This window comes from Eublepharis macularius, chromosome 18, assembly GCF_028583425.1.
Source record: "Eublepharis macularius isolate TG4126 chromosome 18, MPM_Emac_v1.0, whole genome shotgun sequence".
NCBI lineage: Eukaryota > Metazoa > Chordata > Lepidosauria > Squamata > Eublepharidae > Eublepharis > Eublepharis macularius.
The window spans coordinates 1,870,867-1,889,138 of NC_072807.1; the positions used below are offsets into that span (position 1 = coordinate 1,870,867).

At 52.2% G+C, this 18,272-nt stretch overlaps 1 protein-coding gene across 2 annotated transcripts in view; it reads right to left on the reverse strand.

Moving 5' to 3' along the window:
- CHD4 (chromodomain helicase DNA binding protein 4) overlaps nt 1-16,041 on the reverse strand; it is a 33,452-nt gene extending 17,411 nt beyond the window's left edge. Inside the window, exons 1-26 of one of the 2 annotated variants that reach the window (XM_055002185.1) lie at nt 15,984-16,041; nt 15,534-15,699; nt 12,974-13,101; nt 12,605-12,799; nt 12,151-12,269; nt 11,221-11,462; nt 10,934-11,061; nt 10,659-10,794; nt 10,143-10,204; nt 9,677-9,916; nt 8,680-8,883; nt 8,376-8,581; nt 6,970-7,101; nt 6,663-6,759; nt 5,460-5,651; nt 5,176-5,376; nt 4,692-4,829; nt 3,954-4,075; nt 3,257-3,430; nt 2,487-2,628; nt 1,826-1,957; nt 1,522-1,639; nt 1,249-1,373; nt 785-1,049; nt 520-692; nt 225-405 (exon numbers count right to left, since the gene is read on the reverse strand). In XM_055002185.1, coding sequence (XP_054858160.1) covers nt 225-405; nt 520-692; nt 785-1,049; nt 1,249-1,373; nt 1,522-1,639; nt 1,826-1,957; nt 2,487-2,628; nt 3,257-3,430; nt 3,954-4,075; nt 4,692-4,829; nt 5,176-5,376; nt 5,460-5,651; nt 6,663-6,759; nt 6,970-7,101; nt 8,376-8,581; nt 8,680-8,883; nt 9,677-9,916; nt 10,143-10,204; nt 10,659-10,794; nt 10,934-11,061; nt 11,221-11,462; nt 12,151-12,269; nt 12,605-12,799; nt 12,974-13,101; nt 15,534-15,630 — 3,949 coding nt within the window. In that variant the 5' untranslated portion in view covers nt 15,631-15,699; nt 15,984-16,041. Of the gene's footprint in view, nt 1-224; nt 406-519; nt 693-784; nt 1,050-1,248; nt 1,374-1,521; nt 1,640-1,825; nt 1,958-2,486; nt 2,629-3,256; nt 3,431-3,953; nt 4,076-4,691; nt 4,830-5,175; nt 5,377-5,459; nt 5,652-6,662; nt 6,760-6,969; nt 7,102-8,375; nt 8,582-8,679; nt 8,884-9,676; nt 9,917-10,022; nt 10,205-10,658; nt 10,795-10,933; nt 11,062-11,220; nt 11,463-12,150; nt 12,270-12,604; nt 12,800-12,973; nt 13,102-15,533; nt 15,700-15,983 lie in introns of both variants that reach the window. The other variant, XM_055002184.1, reaches the window with a different exon arrangement.
- Between the last annotated feature and the right edge of the window lie 2,231 nt (nt 16,042-18,272).

An 18,272-nucleotide genomic window follows, 5' to 3' on the forward strand; every position in this document is an offset into this window, starting at 1 on the left:
AAAAGAAACCAGGGGCGATTACTGCATTTATTATCCTGGCGTTTGAGACGGTGCCCGTAGGGTTCCCTAAACCTGCTCAGTTTCAGCAAGCTTGCTGTATCCTCATAGGCTTCCAAATCATAAGCAGGGACAAAGAACGCCCAAGTATGTCGTCTGAATTGCCATACACACACCACTCCCCTTCCTCATCGTCTTCTCATGCGCGCGCGCGCACACACTCCTACCTCTGTCCTCCTGGGAACCATCGTTGTAGTTGACCTGTTTGCGGATGCGTTTGCCCTTCCCCAGGTTCCTGGCTAGGTCTTCCTGCTGCTGCTCGTAATGGTGGCGGAGCAGCTTTTCCCAGTAGTCTGGATCCACCGATTCTTCTTGTTTGATGATCTCCCGTTCAACCTCCTCTTCCTCCTGCCAAAGAAATGGAAGACTCTAAACCTCCACCCTTGTGCCCCTCTGCGCTGGATAGTTCGGTGCTAGGGAATGGCAGAATCAAGACACACCGGTCAGGCAGTTCACACTTACACCCATCTCCTCTTCGCGCACCACATACTGGGCCACCTTGAAGGAGCTCAGATACTCATTCATGCCCTGCAGCTCAGCATCCTCCGTCTCATCTTGGTTCCGATCCAACAGGCGTTCAATAGCCTTATCATCATAATGAATGACACTACTGTCCTCGCCTTCCTTGTTATCACCTGGAGGAACACAGAGGAGCACGGAGCTGCTGAACCGGAGAAGCGAAGGCCACCGTGACAGGGGCCAGGGGAAGGTCAGCTCTGCCACTCACTTTGAGCCGCATTACGCAGATTCTTGCCACCTTCAGTGGCTTCATCTTTGAAGAGCTCTTCAGTGCCGAACTTGAGGATGTCGTCCAGTTCTTGTTTGGACATAGAGCCCGTCTTTGAGCCCAGCCCCGGCCTCACCACCAGATGAGTCAGCATCATTTTCTTCTTGGCCACTTGCGTGATGCGCTCCTCCACAGATGCTCGTGTCACAAAGCGGTAGATCATCACCTTCCTGTTCTGCCCAATTCGGTGGGCGCGACTGAAGGCCTGAGGGGAGGAAAAGGCCATTGAGGGGGGGGGGGGTGCAGGGGAAATCACCCGCAGCGACTCCTCGGATCTCCCTCTCCTTTCTGGGATTCTTCAACTTCACCTTCCCGCAGCCCCCGTGTTCCCACCCACTTCTTCCTCCAGGCGACCCTTCCTGCTTTGGAACCTCACAGGGGCAGTCCTGCCCATCCAGGCTCACCTGGATGTCATTGTGTGGGTTCCAGTCTGAGTCATAGATGATCACAGTGTCTGCAGTGGCAAGGTTGATGCCGAGACCTCCAGCTCTGGTGGAAAGCAGAAAACAGAACTGTGGAGCTCCAGGTGCTGGGAAGAAAGCAAAAAAAGGGAAAAAATCAAATCACCTGTTCTCTGCAGTCTCTGGAGAACATACGGAACGAGACTGCTATAGCAGGCAGTCAACCCCTCCGAAGCTGGGGAGGAGCTGGGGAGGACCAAGTCCCCCATTCCGTACCATTGAAACGGTCAATGGCTTCCTGGCGCATATTCCCAGTGATCCCGCCATCGATTCTTTCGTATTTGTAGCCTTCGTGCTCCAGGAAATCCTCCAGCAGGTCCAGCATCTTGGTCATCTGAGGCCAACGACATGAATTTGGGTTATGATGCAGCCGTGCGCGTGCGCGAGTGTGTGCGTGTGCGTGTGGTGTGTGTGCGCGCGCACACACGCATGCACCATCTGATCCATCAGCTTCTGGGCAGCCCCTCTGACGCACTCTAAGAGCACCCAGCCACAGAAAGAAGCCGCTGGGCTTGGGTACCTGGGAGAAGATCAGCACTCGGTGGCCTCCCTCTTTGAGGTTCTTCAACATCTTCTGGAGCAGGAGCAGCTTTCCCGAGGCTCGGATTAGCGCACTTCCATCATACATCCCATTAGGCATCTTTGGTGCTTCCTGGGTATAAAAGAAAAAAGAGAGTATGTGGAAGATATTCCTCAAATCGACCTTAATCACAAATGTCAGACACCCAGATTCTCAGCTTCGTGTGAACCTCCGATTGCCTGGGAGTTACCCTCTATTTTGCTACTATCACTTTCTTTTCACCCACAGAAAAGGCCGATAGCTACATCAAGGAGGCAGTACAGCGAGAAGCAGGAGGCCTATTCAAGACAGTCTGAATGCCGGGCCAGTTCACGCTAGTTTGAAGAGGCTGCCCTCTGCTGACTGCATTCAAGCCTGACATCTGCCAAGTCTCACACAAGTCTCACACAACCAAGCTCTGAAGCGACAGCTGCAAGTAGCGGCTTGTAAAAATGATCGTTCGAATCGGGTTACAGACCAGAACAAAGAGACCTGCAAATAGGCCAGACGGGAAACCCACCCAAAGTTTCACTGCCAATACACAGACCGCTAACAGACAGCAGCAGCACCGGTATGGCTCAAGGAAGAGAAGCATGCTAGCCAGGGGAAAGCTGGAACGTACCATGGCAGCCACAGGGAAGAGATAGGGGTGGTTGCAGCATTTCTTCAGGTCCATGACCACATTGAGAAGAGACACTTGGTTGCCACCCCCCCGGGCATTCAGCGCCTCGAAATTCCTGGTCAGGATGTATTTGTAGTACTTCCTGTGAAAATACAGACGTTCCTTTTTCCAACTCCCTCTTCCACAAATGAGGCATTGGCAGCACACGCGGCCTCAGTATTAGCCATCATGCACAGCTGTCCCTTCATCCTCCTCCCCGGCTGCTGACCAGTACAAATCCACCTTATGCATTTGGTTCAGCAGGAGACCAGACAAGGGGGGGAACCAACTGAAAATGGGAGCACCAGAAGATTGTTCCAGTCAGCACACTTGGCCCAGCCTTATTAGCATCAGTATATTTAAAGAAGGAGCCCCGTGGCGCAGAGGGGTCAGCGGCAGTCCTGCAGCCCAAGCTCTGCTCACGACCTGAGTTCGATCCTGGCGGAAGCCGGGTTCCGGTAGCCGGCTCAAGGTTGACTCTGCCTCCCATCCTTCCGAGGTCGGTAAAACGAGTACCCAGTGTCCTGGGGGTGAAGTGTAGCTGACTGGGGAAGGCAACGGCAAACCACCCCGTAACAAAAAGTCTGCCAAGAAGACGTCGTGAGGCGACGTCCCCCCATGGGTCCGTAATGACTCGGTGCTCGCACAGGGGACCGCCTTGACCTTTTTCATACTTAAAGAAAGGGGCCAGGCTCACTCTAGAAAGGAATGGGGTGTCCTCTCACACTCACTTCTGCATAGGGCTTAATTCCACCCTGACGATCAGCTCCGTCTTGGAAGGCATGTTCTTGAAGACGTCGGCCTTGAGGCGCCTCAGCATGTGCGGGCCCAGCATATCGTGAAGTTTTTTGATCTGGTCCTCCTTGGCAATATCTGCAAACTCCTCCAGGAAGCCCTCCAAGTTGCTGTGAGGAATTCACACAAACATTTAGGAAGGGCAGGGGGTGGGGGCCGCGAGCCAAGCAGTGCGCTCTGCCCAAGAGCGAGGGCAGGACCAGGGCTGGGACAAAGGGGCTGGCGACTCAGGTCGTCACCAGGAACCGGATGGGTATCCCTGAGGCAGGCATACTATCAACTCAACACATAAAACCCAAACAGGCTAGGATTAACGTTCTACGGCTGTCTCCTATTTAATACTGATTCACCCAGGGATTTCTTAAGTGTCCGCACATTTTAGTTACTAGTCATCCTCAAAAAATATTTTTAGGTTAGAGGAAGCATTTTTTATTTGCTTACACATAGCATGAATAAATTAAAATTTACAGATCCTAGCTTGCACTTTTATTGCTTTATGCACATTGCACACATGAAAGGGACTCACAGTTGCAACAAGGCATTCGAATGCTAAATACATGGAGAGAGGGGGAGAACGGGACAAAGCTCCTTCCTGGCCATTCAGTCCAGGGCCAGGTATACTGCAGGACTTACTGAAATCTTTCCGGTGTCAAAAAGTTAAGCAAGTGGAACAATTCTTCCAGGTTGTTCTGCAAAGGGGTCCCTGTGAGCAGCAGCTTGTGTTGGAGAGAATAGCCATTCAGAACCCGGAAAAACTGAGAAAAGCAATGAGACGGGGGGGGGGGGGGGAGAAAGGGCAGGCGCGTCAAGGACCATCCAGTTCACTGGTATACATCAACAGACATGCTGAACTGTGTCCCTGGGAAAAGCACAAGTCCTTCTTGTCTCCACTCTTCAAGCAAGTTCTCTGCTTACACGTAACCCACTAATATTTTAAGGAGCACACACGGATTCTATCCTGAACAACATTAGTGTCTCAACACAACACATAAAAAGAACAGAAAGATCTAGGCTTGTTGCTTTCTTTTTAAAAGTCTTCAGTTAGATAACATTACAATATTTAAAGTATTCCATCTCTTGCTGGTAAAAACGTCTGCTCCACACTCCAGCAAAAATTCAACAATGTACAATAGTAAGTGAAAGTTTGTATGACTTTCCACGGCAGATGGGGGGAAAACAACACTTTCATTTAAAAAAAAAAGAAATGCACACACAAAGATGGCGTAAGGAGTTTACAAAGGGTAGGCTGGTTCAATGGCAACAGTTCAGGAAGAACAGAAACTTCTGATCTGGGCAAGTCCCGCTGGTCTGCGCTGCGAGATCAGATGAAAGAATCACAGAAGCTGCAGAGCGGAAGGACTTCACCCCTACCTTGGACTGGTTGTTCTTGAGCCTGTGAGCTTCATCCACGATAAGGCAGGCCCAGTCAATGGAGCCCAGAATGGCCATATCAATAGTGACCAATTCATACGAAGTGAGCAACACGTGGAACTTCACAGACGCCTCTTTCTGCACAGACCAGAAGTTATACGTTAGTCTTCCAAAGAAAAAGAATCAAAGGACGATGCAGAGGGGGGGCTAGAACAGGATCCATCTTTCTAAGTTACTGGCACATCTAGGATCCACGTAACTATTTACACCCCACGGGGAATCTAAAGAAACTTCCACCATTCTCCGGTCCTCCATTTTATCCTCACAACACCCCTAGGAGGGAGGCCAGCCCGGGCCAAGGTCACCCTGCAAGCTTCCGGGGCAGAACGGGGAGCTGAACTTGGGCCTCCTTGGGCCTAACACACTCACCGCTCAGGCGCACGCAAACCAGGAAGGATGCGGCCCCGGCAAGTCTGCCACATACCTTCATCCGGGAAGCCTTCTTGCCCCCACGTATGGCGTTGTCTTCAAAGGAAAATTCATTCTCGCGGATGATGGCCCGGCTGTCTTTGTCCCCAACGTAAGTCACCACGTACATGTCTGGGGCCCACATTTCAAATTCTCTTTCCCAGTTGATGATGGTGGACAATGGGGCGCTTACTAAGAATGGTCCTTTGGAGTGTCCCTGTGGGCAGAAACGTTCAGGCTGCAGACAGAAGGCACCCAAGAGGCGGGCCAAGCACCTGCCAAGTCACAACAGCCACTCACCTCTTTGTACAGAGAATACAGGAACACGGCCGTCTGCACAGTCTTCCCCAGGCCCATTTCATCGGCTAGAATAGTATCCGTGCCCTGAGCCCAGGAGAACCGCAGCCAGTTCAGGCCCTCCAGCTGGTACGGATGCAAGGTGCCTCCAGTCACATCCAAGTAATCTGGCTGCCGGTCATACTTCACTGTCGGCTGCAAAGGTGGGAAGGAAACAAAGAACGTTTTGCTGCTGCTTCTCTAGAGCCAAAGCTGGCTCAATGTGCAATGACCAAACGGCGAGACTCAATAAAACAAACTCGCTTCCCAAACACTGTTGACGTGCACAGCTCATGTCCTGAAGCCCAGCTGCAGTCGACTCCAGTGCCCTGTCATCCATTTATACTGTAAGGGGGACCAGCGCTCGATCCAAGTGCTAGAGGGGAGGGGGATCACCACCGTCCGCCCGCTGGCCTAAAAACAGGACACCAGGCACATCTAGGGGAAGCAATGCAGGGTTCTACGTGCTCAGCATCGCATTTTAACTGGATGTTGGTTGCCATACATGTAACAGCCCCCCCCCCCCCAGAGTCTTCTGAAACTTTGAGCCATGGAACCCTAACCCACTGCAGCACCACACGCTCAGGAACCAAAACCAGGTTCTGCATAATACCAAGAAGAGGACGGCAGAGTTTAACAAAAACAGGATAGAACGGGTGTCGAATTTCACGGCTGAACATGGCTGTTTGTGCCCTCTTTGGAAAGGATATGACTGGGCCACAAATATGAACCAGAGTCCTAGAAACGCTTATTTTCTTTTAATTTTTTTTATCCTGACCTTCGGCCAAAGTCCCCTTCACCCAAGGCCAGCAATCAGGATGCTGCACGTGCCCCTTCCCCACTCCCACACGTGCCGTGGAAGGCATCACTGGCACTTCTCTCCCCAGCCCCCCCCCCCCATCTTGGCAAGAGAAGCAGGCCCCCGAGCTGAACCACCTTCCTCTCCTCTGGCTGAGCCAGGCTCCTCCTCTGCTGCAACCTGGCACCAAGACTGGCCAGTGGCCAAGTTTCCACACGATGCATTAATCGGCAGGGTTGCCATGAGGGTGCGCAGTTCTCACTGCTGCATGTGTTCCCCATCCACCCACCCGAAAGACACAAAACGCACAGCCAAGACACATCCACCTTCCTTCTTGCAGCTCCCGCACCTTGGAAAGTATCACTTACATCCACTGTTGGTGTTTCTGGAGGCCTCTCCAGTTTCCGCAACTTCACTTTCTTTATCTTCTTGCCAGGTCTTCCTTCTTCACCCCTCATTAACTCCCTGTGCAAAAAAAAAAGAGAGAGCACCACACAGAGGATAAAGAGATTTATCAACCCTAACACTTGAAGATGAGAAAAAGATTATTGCTCAGGAAAACAAATCCTCAGTATTTTCAGAGAGCAATATGCTCTATTCACATGCCCCATCTAGCAAAGGCATAGCCAAAGAGACTCTCTCTCTCTGCCATTCCACAACAAAGCCCACATCTACCTGTGGTTCCAATACGCTTGCTTGTAGATGTCATAATCCTGAATTTCTGCCTCCTCATTTTCCCAAGAAGCCTGGTCATAGGGCAGATCCCTCCATTTAATAAGGTAGTGAACGTTCCCCTTCTTATCCACGCTGGAGGCGAAACAGAGAGCAAGAGATGAGACTGGCCTTCTTATTCCCACTCGCCCCAAAAGGTGATCAGTCAACCCATGGAAATACAGTAGGCACAGATCTGGTTGAAGGTGCTATGACAGGAATGCAGTTTTCACCGTGCTCCCCCAACAATACGATCATAGGTGGAAAAGTGGGGACATGGGCCACAAAGAACTGTGCATCTCCTACTGTAAAGTATTCTCTCAAGATACCTCGTAATAGCGGACCCAAGGCTATGAAGTGTGCCCCCAAAGGAGATCAGAGATTGGTCTTCCTTCAGCGCCTCCACACCACCCACAGGTATGTATGTTGGGAAAGGGTTTGATTTTTGTCATTTGCTGATTCTGGTGTATTAGTGCTGCTGATTATATATTGCTTGTGCATTTTTATACCAGCTGCCTTGAAATGTAGAAAGGAAGCATTGGTTTAAAAAGACAGTGGATTGCTTTCCCAGCCGCATCCGGGTCTCTCCTTTTCCAGGAGTGCTTCCACTTCAAGTATAATCAAGGATTGTAGTGAAAAAGGCAAGCTCTATGCTGGGGATTATTAGGAAAGGGGCTGAAAATATAACAGCCAATATTCGAATGCCCTTTACAGGCAGAATGCGGCCTCGTTCGGAATACTATGTGCAGTTCTGGTCACTATATCTCAAAAAGGACAGAAAAGGGCAACCAAGGCAGTTAAGTGTTTCGAGCGCCTTTCCGATGAGAAAAGGCCAAAGAGCCTGGGACCTCTCAGTTTAGCACAGGTGGCATGACAGGTTTATCAAGTTACGCGCGGGGCAGAGGAAGCGGACTGAGACTTTTTACCCCTCTCCCAAAAGACCAGGGCATCCGATTAAGCTGATGGACAGTGGATCCAGGACAGACAAAAGGAAACACTTCTTTACAGAATGACTGATTAAAATGTGGAATTGGCTCCCAGAGAATGTAGTGAAGGCCACAGGCATGGAGGGCTTTAAAAGAGGACTAGACAGATTCACAGAGGATAGGTCACTCAGCACAACTAGGCTAAAGGGACCATCCACGTTAAGCGGTAGTAAAGCGAGGAATACAACTAACCAGGAGGAAACATCGGAGAAAGGCCTTGACCTCTACGACCTGTTCACTGGCCCTCCAGAATAACTGGGTCAGCCACTGTGTGAGGCAGGAAGCTGGACCAGATGGCCCACTGCTCGGATCCAGCAGGGCTCTTCTTGTGTTTTTAAATATTAATGTTTCAAAAGATTAAGGCAAACTAGATCTCTTCTTCACCTGTGGTTGAGAATCCGATGGATCATCATCCACTCTGGCTTGATCCCATAGCGGTAAAAACGCTCCTCCATCTCTGCAAATGTGGGATCTTTGTTCTTGCGTTTGCGGCTCTTCTCTTCTTCTCCCCCAAAATCGCCTGAAGGGGGCTCATCCATATCGTTCTTGCGTTGGTAATTGCGAAACAATACTTGGCAATGCAGCTCCAGCTGAGGCACAGGACAGAGATGGTTACGCAATAGAGAAACAATGTGGGACTCATTAACACATTAGCTTTGATGGGGGGAGGGGGGGACCCTTTGCATACCTGCAGCTCAGACACCCACGAACAATGCCAGTAAGACATGGCCTGCCACTTGACAAAGAACTGCCGCTCCGGTCTTCCCTCCAGGGGCTTCGGAGAAGGTGCGTTTGGATCTGCATCGGCTGGCCGTGGCACAGGCGTGGGTAGAGGGGGCTGCCCCCACTTCCAAGTCAAGATCTTCTGTACCTTGCCCTTCATAGGCGGACACTGGAGATAGACAGAGGTGTTAGAAACACTCCCCTCATCCGTTTGCCCTCACTCTTACTATTTGCTAGAGATCCCAGGTGTCTTCGTTGCAGGTAACGCAGCTGGCAAGCTTTGTAAATGGGCTTCCAGTATTCCAATTTTTGTATCTCAAATGTATACTCCCTTCCAAGAGCTTATGGACAGAAGCAAGCCCGAGAGCTGCAAAGACTTACTGACAGGATCACTTGGCAGGTAAACTGTGTTTTACTTTAGAGTTGTGTAAGGAAACATGTTACATTTCTACCTCAAATACAACGGGGGAAAAAAACCTCCTGCAGGTTTCATTTTAAGCTCCACTCTCCAGTCTCCTGACCTGAGAGTTAAGCATGAACAGCGGCTGCGGCTGCCTCATGTGCCTCATAAGAGCAGCCCCGATACTGTTGTTCAGCTCAATGAAACCTTGCGCCCCAAGAACGCGCCTATCTTGCTCACGCTTGCAAAGCAGAGTCCAAGGCGCTTTGGAACAGAGCTCATCGTGATCTTGTGGTTTGCACCTTGGAGAAAACAGTTTTATCTACCCGATCTTTTAAAATTATTAATTTGCAAAAAATACTCGCCATAGCACCAAACAAAATCAGCAGCCAGGGATCAGTTGCAAGTACAAAAAAAATTAATCTGCACACACAGAGTCTGATCCAAAAGTGTCACCACCCACTTGGTAAAACAGATTTGGGATGTAAGAGGCCTGGGTTACAACACACCTCTGCTCTGAGGCCCCAACAGCTACCATTTACAGAAGGTCACAAGGACTCACGGTGCAGCGTGGGCAAAGCCACTCTCCGTTGGGAATCTCTGGCAGAGGGGGATTCAGGCAGTGGATGTGATAGGAGGAAGGACAGGCATCGCAGCAGAGCAGCTCCCCTCCATCTTTGCAAACACGACAGAACTCCATGTGATGATCGTCCTCCTCCTCCGCGTCCCCCACAACATCCTCCATGGTCTCCTCCCCTTCGGAGTTGTCTTCCTTTGCTTCCCACTGGATACCCTCTTTCTCCTGAAGAAGAGCAAAAATGGTCAGAACAAGGTGCCGGGGAACCAAGCAAGCAGTCTGCCCGGCACTACCTCGTCAGCCTGCCAGCTACGCAGAACTCAGAACTCACACAGTGTGGGCAGCTCCACTTGCCCTCTGGCGCTTTCTCCATATCTGGATCCAGACACACCATATGATAGGCACGAGGGCAAGTGTCACACAGGATGATCTCTCCCCCCTGTTGGCACACCTCACAGTAGTCCTGGTGGTCGGTTTCATATCCATCGACGGTTGGAGTGGAATCTTCCTCTCCTAGAAGGGTGGGATAAGCAGGCAATGCATGAAACAGCTGCGCGGGCAGCAAGCTCTTCACACAAGGAGATCACAGCTGCGGAGGGGGCCGTTTGGATTGCGGAATGAGAGCTAGAGCAGCAGTAAACCAGCCATCATGCACAACAGGTAAAGGGCTCTGCAGACCTTTAAGATCTTTCTGCAGTATCCGTCCCGTACTGCAAGACTTATACCTTGAAAGACCCTCCGACAGTCCAATCTTAAGTAAAGTCACTCCAGTCTAAGCCCATTGACTTCTATGGGCTTAAACTTCTTAAGACTACACTGTAAATGTTCTAATTTACAGAATTCGAGTGCTTCCTCACAACAAGCTTTTAAACATCTGTCCATAGTGCCGCAAGCAACCACGAAACCCACCCCCAATACGCTCACACTCCATCCAGGTGGCCACAGGAGGCAGAGAAAAGTGCAGTACCTTTCTTTTTCTTCTTTCCCGCTCTCATTTTCTTGCGACTGCGGCTACTGCGGCTGGTGGATCCGTCAGAGACAGAGTAGCTGTTAATACTGGCATCATCAAAGTCTGACTCAGCATCCAGGTCGTCCTCCTCGCTCTGGATGAGAGAGAGGAACAGATCACAGGATGCTGGCGGGGCACCACCTCTTCCCAAACACCACATCCTGCAGGAGGCCCACCAGGCCGGAGCAAACTCCCACCCTCTGCACCCTCTTACCAGGAGAAGAAAAACTCACAGATGATCTTTTACGCTTGGAGCCAAATCCTCCCAGCTTGATTTTCAAGGGCGCGACTTTCTTGGTTTTAGGCTTTTTGATGTCTGGAACACGAGGACTGGGCTTGGGCTTCTTCCGGGCATTGGGACCTAAGAGACAGACCACAACCATAATTAAGTCTCAGCTAGAGCCGGAACATGCCGGGGCTTTTGCCGAAGGACATGATTAGCAAGGTCAAAGCCTCTGATCAAAGTTGCTGGAATGAGACACGAGCAGAGAGCAAGAGATCCTCAACCTGCCACGCTCACCTTTGCCCTCCTTGGTCTTGGCCTTTCGGAGAGGCACTTCAGCAGGGGGCTGAGGAAGAACCACATCCACGTTTGTCACCATGCTCTCCACCACAGCCACGGCAGCTGCAGCCGCCGCGGCCACCGAAGCACCAGAGCTGCCTTTGAAGGGGTTGTTGGTGCTGAACTCGCGCCACTTGGCCCCCAGCACCATCATCATTTTTGAGACAGCAATTTTGGGATTTTTGGCAGCAATAAGAGGTCTATGTGAGTGGGGGAGAGAAGAAAAGGAATATTGACAGGTGCTGCTCATTTCTCAGGAAACTTTATTGAAGTGAAGACCCAATCATTAAGAAAACCAACTACCTTATTCTCATAACTGTAAGCAAATTTACATGTGGATTCATATTTTGATTTATGAACACTAAAGTATTCTCGTTTGTTTACTGCATTTGAGCATGGTTCTTTTGCAGAAAACACAACCGTAAGCAATGAGAATGTAAATTAAAATTAAAATGTAGTTTCTTAAAGATTCTTGAGCTTCAGCTTTACCATAAATGGTAGACTGGCGGTCATTCATTGCTTTATTGGCTCTGTTTCAGTCTTTCCCTCTTCTGCTAACCACTATCTTAGGGAATCTGCTACATTTAAAGTACTGAGTCTTTTTACAACAACACCTTGTATTTACACAGCCATTTCCCCAAAATGCTGAAAGCACTTCCTGAACATTATACCACTGCTTCTTACAACAATCCTCTAAAGTAGGCCAGTACCATTACCGCTCCCTCATTTTGTAGATGCGCAGCTGAGGTTCAGGAGCTTGCCCAGAGACACCCAACGGAACCCAACACTGAATGGGGATTTCTGTCTTGGCTTCTGCTCTCCAACTTCATACTCTGCCAGCTCCCAGATCATTTACTCTAGAGATCCAAATGCTGGAAGAATACACACCTGACAAACTGGCTGAAAGCTTTGTAGTTGGTAAGAGTGCGATAATCCTCCTCTGTGAAAACATGATCGATATCCTCCATGCCCCAGTCCTCTAGAAGCTGAGCAGAAGACTTGGGCTCCTGTTGAGAGGGGCAGAGTGAGTAGCGAGAGAGAGCACAGCCTCCGTAAGGAGACTTTTCCAGGCATGAGCAGAGAGCTTGGCAAGGAATGGCAGAGGAGCTCTGGGCAAAAAGAGGAGGAACAGAAGACACTCATCCTCAACAGGCCCAGGATTGTTCTAGCAGCCAAGAGGGAAAGCATCACCCACTTTCAGTGCTACCTTGAATTTTGGACATCCCAGCCCTCCACACCCAATCTCTAGTAGGTCAGCAAGGGGAGGGGGGAGCATCAACGGTCAATATAGAATCACTCAGGAAAAGAATAAATAAATAAAACACCTCTCTGTCTCTCTCACCTTGGAATCATCTTCCTCCTCCTCTTCCTCCTCCTCCTCCTTGCGCTTAGCTTTGTTTTTCTTCTCCTTCTTAGGCCCCAGTTTCTTCTTCTTCTTCTTACCAGGAGTGTAGTCACTTCCCTCACTGTCCGAGCGCAGAAGTACCTCCTCCTCCTCCTCCACAAACTCATTCCCTTCACCAGAACTGTCGCCAAGCTAGGGAGTTGGGCAAGAGCAGGGGGGAGTCAGAGCATGGCACGGGCACTCACCCCTTGGTGGCCCAAGGACATCCACGCCGTGGCCTTGGCATTCAGACACATCCGCCCCATGGGGACACTTTCCTCCCCCTCTGCTCCCAGCCAGCTGCCAAGTGCTGCTCTGCTCCCTCACCTCTTTTTTCTGGCGCTTGCTGAGCTTGGGCATTTTAGGTTCCTTCGGTTTCTTGGGCTTCTTCTTCTTCTTAATTTTTGGCATCTCTGCTTCAGATAACAGCTCTTCCTCTGGCTCTTCTTCAGGTTCTGGAGGGAATAAGTAAAACTAGTATGTGTGGGGTGACAACTAGCTTTCCAAATCTCAAGTGATTCATCACACGCCACAACCCTGCCATTGAGCCAGACCATGCACTCTGATTCTGCCTCACCCGTCCATCAAATCCCACCCCACAGCAGTATTTCTCAAACTCTGTGAACCCCTCTCTACCTTTCTTCACTTCTTTTAGCTTCTGTAGGGGACATAACCAATACCAATAACCTATTCCTTCTGTTGCACGCAAGGCTTTGTGAATTGTGCTAGTAGTCCAATACTAGTAAAGGAGTAGAAAGGGACCTCTCTGTCATAAAAGGTCACACTTAAGGAGCTTCCACTAAAAGAAAGCAGTGGATCTTTCTGCATTTGCTTCTTCCCAAATCAGATTGGGTGGGATGAAGAAACAGTACGGCACAGTGTAGTCTCTGGAACTCCGAGGTTAATCCACGGAGAGTCCTTCCCCCCTGGGGGCACTCAACCCATCCAGACCTTGGCAGGAGGAGGAAGCTCCACCTGCCTTCCATCCTCTCTCTCTCCCCCCCTTTAGGTAGCTTGAGGAGTCCTCAAGAGGGGCCCACCCACTGTTGGAGAATAACTGCCATACAGTTCAAAGGCTTTATTATTCTCCTCCCCACTTCATCCTACTTCATAGCGGAAAAACTAAATTAGAAATGGATTTCATGCAGGCGCCATAGCAAGGAAAGGAACAGTACCAGCCACACAAATGGCATTCAACACTAAGTCACTGACAGTACCAAAAGTGTGAAAAGGGGGGCTGGGACCTAAGAGCTAAGCAATGATGGGGGTCCAACTGCTCCCCCCAGCAACCCTGGGAGAAAAAGTTTACAGTTTATTCTAAACTCAACAAGCAGCTGCCCAGACTCCTCCTCCTCCTCCTCCTCTCAAGACCATCGCTGTTCAGAGCCTCCATTCCAGCCACCAGGTGCCTACTCAGGTGCCAGCCGCAGCAATCGCCTCCTCTTTATGCAAATGCAATCTTCAAACTCAGTTGCCTCTCACCCCCCCCCAAATTAGCACACATCACTCCTCACCTCCACAGAGCGCGCTCCCATCTGTTCTTCCACCCCCCCCCCGCCACCCCAGAGGGGCACAGCCAGCCAGCCAGCCGCTTCCTTTGTGACAGGATCCACAGCAACCAGCCATTCTCCCTCTCCCCTCCTCTCCCCTCCCCCCACCCCCGCCAGCCAGCCAGCCAGCCACCCCCGCCCATTACACGCAGCAGCCAGAGTCACTAGCGCTCCCTCCAAGGGAAAATGGCCTCCTCACCGCAGGCGCTGGGCAGGATGGGGGAAGCCACAGGTCACAGCAGTTGCTGCAACCCAAATGCCTGAAGCAGAGGGGAAACGGCCCGGCTGGAGCCCTGCATTCCCAACCCAGCAAATGCATCCCGCGCCAGCCAGAAGTATTTCTCGTGTGTTTCTCCCTCCAGCACGGTGTCTGCCCTCCCAGGCGCAGAGCTGAGCACCCTCTGTGCCTCTTCTGCTAGGCCTTCTAACAGCCAGCAGTGGTACTAAAGCCTTGCCTCGGGGTGGAGGAACGCTCTTCACCCGACAAGACAAACTGGCCCTGAACAAGCCAAGCTCCTAAACTTTGGGAGAAAGGAAAGAACAGCAAGCGCTCAGAAGGCACACGCGGACCAAGAGGAAGCAATGTTCAAAGATCGTTGTAGCGCCCCTGCACAAAAAACACTCCCGAAGGCAGGGCTCCACTGCCCTTAACCTCATTCACTGAAAGGCGCCTCCATCCAAGAGCTGGTTTCAAACACTTCTGAAGACACACTGGGCAGGCCACGCTTCATGCAAAGACGGGGCTAAGCAAGGCCAGACCCACAAGGAACAGCGCCGGGTGTGGCTGAGCAGAAAGTGGGTCAGGCCACACGGCTCGCGGCCCCGACCATTCGGGGCAGCGATGCCGGAGCTCTCGAGGGGGGAGGAGGCGCGCCCGGCCGCCCTGCGGGTCACGCGCTCCCTTCTGCCGCCTGAAACGGGGGTCCCCGGCCGCCGCCGCCCCTCCTCTGCGTCCGCAGCACTCCCGCCGGCAGCCCAAAGGCCGAGCGAGCACGAACTCCGCCTTTGGCCGGCGGGGGCCATGCTTCCGGCGAGGGGCACGTGGCTCCCTCGTAAACACGGCGCTCCCCCTCTCCGCGCCGGGGCTCGTCCGACGGGAGCGAAGCGCAGTGGGGGAGAAAACCCTCCCCACGTGCGGGAACGGGCAGGCCGGGGCCGGGAGCAACACGGGCCCGGGCCCGGGCGCCGGCCTGCAGGGGGCCCAGAGCCGCCCCCGAGTCTCGCTCCCGCCCCCGCCCCGGCCCCTCGGCTCAGCCCAAAGGCCGGGCGGGGGCGGGCGGGGGGCGGGGGGCTGCGCGGCTCAAGGGCCGGGCCGGGCCGGGCCGGGCCGGGCGTACCTGGGGGCGGGCGGAGGCCGCTGTTCAGCAGGATCTCCATGTCCTCCTCGTCGCTGCCGGCCGAGCAGGGCGAAGGGGCGCCGAGGCCCGAAGCCATGGCCGATGCCGTCAGGGGCTCAAGCGCCGCCGCCCTCGGGCGCCTCCGGGGGGCCGATGCCAGCAGGGGCTGCGGGGCGACAGGAGGGCGCGGGCTGAAGCCGGGCCGGGGGGGCGGACCGGGACCGGGACCCGGCCCGGCTCTCTCCGCGGGGCCCCCGCCCGAAGGGGCCGCCGATCCGCCCCAGGCGCCGGGGGAGGCGGCGGGCCAGGCCGGCCCCGCGAGGGGGGCACCGGGGGGCGGGGAGGGGGCGAGGCGAGACCCTCCGAAGGGGCCGCGCTGGGGCCCCCCCGACCTCCCCCCCAGGGGCGCCCGCCGAGGGTGGTGGGGGTCCCGGGGTCCCTCGCCCTCACCCGCCGCCGGCGCCCGGCTTCTCAGGTCTTCTGGACGCCGCTGAAGGGAAAATGGCTCCGGCTCCGGCGCCGCCTCTTAAAGGGGAAAAAAAACCCGGCCAGGCCCCTCCCCCACAGACACACTCCCGCCTCCATCCCATAATACGCCCGGCGCCATGGCGACGGGTCCCACCCCCGTCACCTCAGCAAACCCCCCCGCGCCACCTTCAACTGAGGCATCCCATAATACTTCTTTCAAACCCCCCCCCCCACGCCACAGAAGCACTCGCAGGCAGCCTGGAGTCCCGCATCCCATAATAATCATCTTCCCAAACATCCCATAATAATCCTTACTAGTGACCGTCCAGTAAGACATTCTCTTACTTCCCTCTCCCCCCCCTCACGGAAATATCCCATAATAACCCGTCCTTACTCACACATACCACAATAGCCACCCTTCCCCCCACCGCAGGCATCCCATAATGATCACATTCTCTTTCCTCCCCCCCTCCTCCCACAGGCTCCGGTCTCACTGCCCTGAGCATCCCATAATAGTCACTACCATACCCCCCCTCTTCCAGCCCCCCATCACTCATTGAGACATCCCATAATAACCACAGACTCTCGGTTGCCAAGTCTGGCATCCCATAACAAGCACTCCTCCCTTCCCAACCTCCCTGAAATATTCCATAAAATCCACACACACGCACACCCCCCACACAGTATCCCATAATAGTCACACTCAAGACATCCCATAATATTACCCCTCCACCTCTCCCCCTCAAACAGGCATCCCATAATAGTCCCCCAGACATCCCATAATACTGCCAGCAACTCTTTTAGCCACTGCCTACCGGCCTCTCTCCCTTGCCCCGGCACACAACCCATAATAATCCCTGGCACACTGTTCCTCCCTCGGCCAGCCAAGCCAGCATGGGAAGAGGACCCGGCGGAACAGTCCCCGAGGCCCAGGGGCCCCTCCGGACCAGCAGCCCCCCCCCCCAGAAACACCCAGACCGCTTGGGATGGTCCTACCCCTCCCATCCACACACAGACCATAATAACCACTGGGGGGCATAGGGCCAATGGGCATATCCCATAATACTCTGGCACAGCTTGCCAGGGTCCTTTGGAAGATGCCGAGTGTGCACATCCCATAATCTTTCCCGCACTCCAATATAGACATTGGGAGAGCCAGCCTTTTATAGGCCTCTGTGGCAGACATGGCCCCCGCACAGGCACACAGGCTGCATGGGGCCAGGACACGGCATGGCATGGCATGGCACGCCGGCACACACAGGATCCCCATGAGCAGCCAGAAGGTGCAAAGAATTTCCTTCGATGTTGGTGCGGTCATCACATGCCTAAATGGCTCTTCTAAGGAATACTCCAGTCGAATTCTTCATACCCAGAATTCCTCCAAAAACACAACCATACCAATGTTTTAAAACATCATATAAACATTTCACAATCAAAAGCTGGGAATATATGCACACATGGCATAATACTACTAGCATGATGCAAAAATACCACCTTATAACTGCTCTTTCTCAGATTTCTGGATTGCCAATTTAAAAAAAAAAAACCTTAGTATTCGCATTATTAACTGCAATTATACATGTGTGTATCCCATCACCTTAAATCTGTCATGGTGTACAAATAACTTCCGGAGGGGAGGGGGGCACTTCAGCCAACATTGCTAAGTACAAATGTTTTAGATAAATTGAGAATCCCATAAAACTATTGACCATCGTTACCCAAAAAGGTGGTCAATAATATTTAACCATAACATACCATACTGTGTTCTTTTATATGTGAGAGGTAACTTCCTACATGCTGTTAAAACAAATCGGCTGCAGCACCTGGTAGACTGTATCTATGAAGAGGACATCTGTCCCTTAAAGGGAATTTCTCCCTCCGTTATTATAATCAACTACTTACTGAATATATGAATTATCTACAATACAAATCAATCCCATAAACAAATACAGCTATATTGTGCGTATATTTTAGCAACAGTGCATTGCAATTTGTTACATTTTGGAAGTCACCCACTGACATAAGACTGAATGCAGTTAACATGGCTACATTTAAAAACCAGCCTACACAGAGAAGACATGGGAAAAGGTCAGAGGAACCCAAGGGTCAAAATCAAGGGTGGCCCAGGGTAACATTTTGCAAATACTGATCTCCTGATCAAAATTTCTAGATAATTAATAGCCACAAGCTTAGGAATCTCTTAACTGCTTGTGAATCCTGTTAATTTCAGAGGGGCCTACGAGATCCCACGGTTTCACCATTATGGCTCTT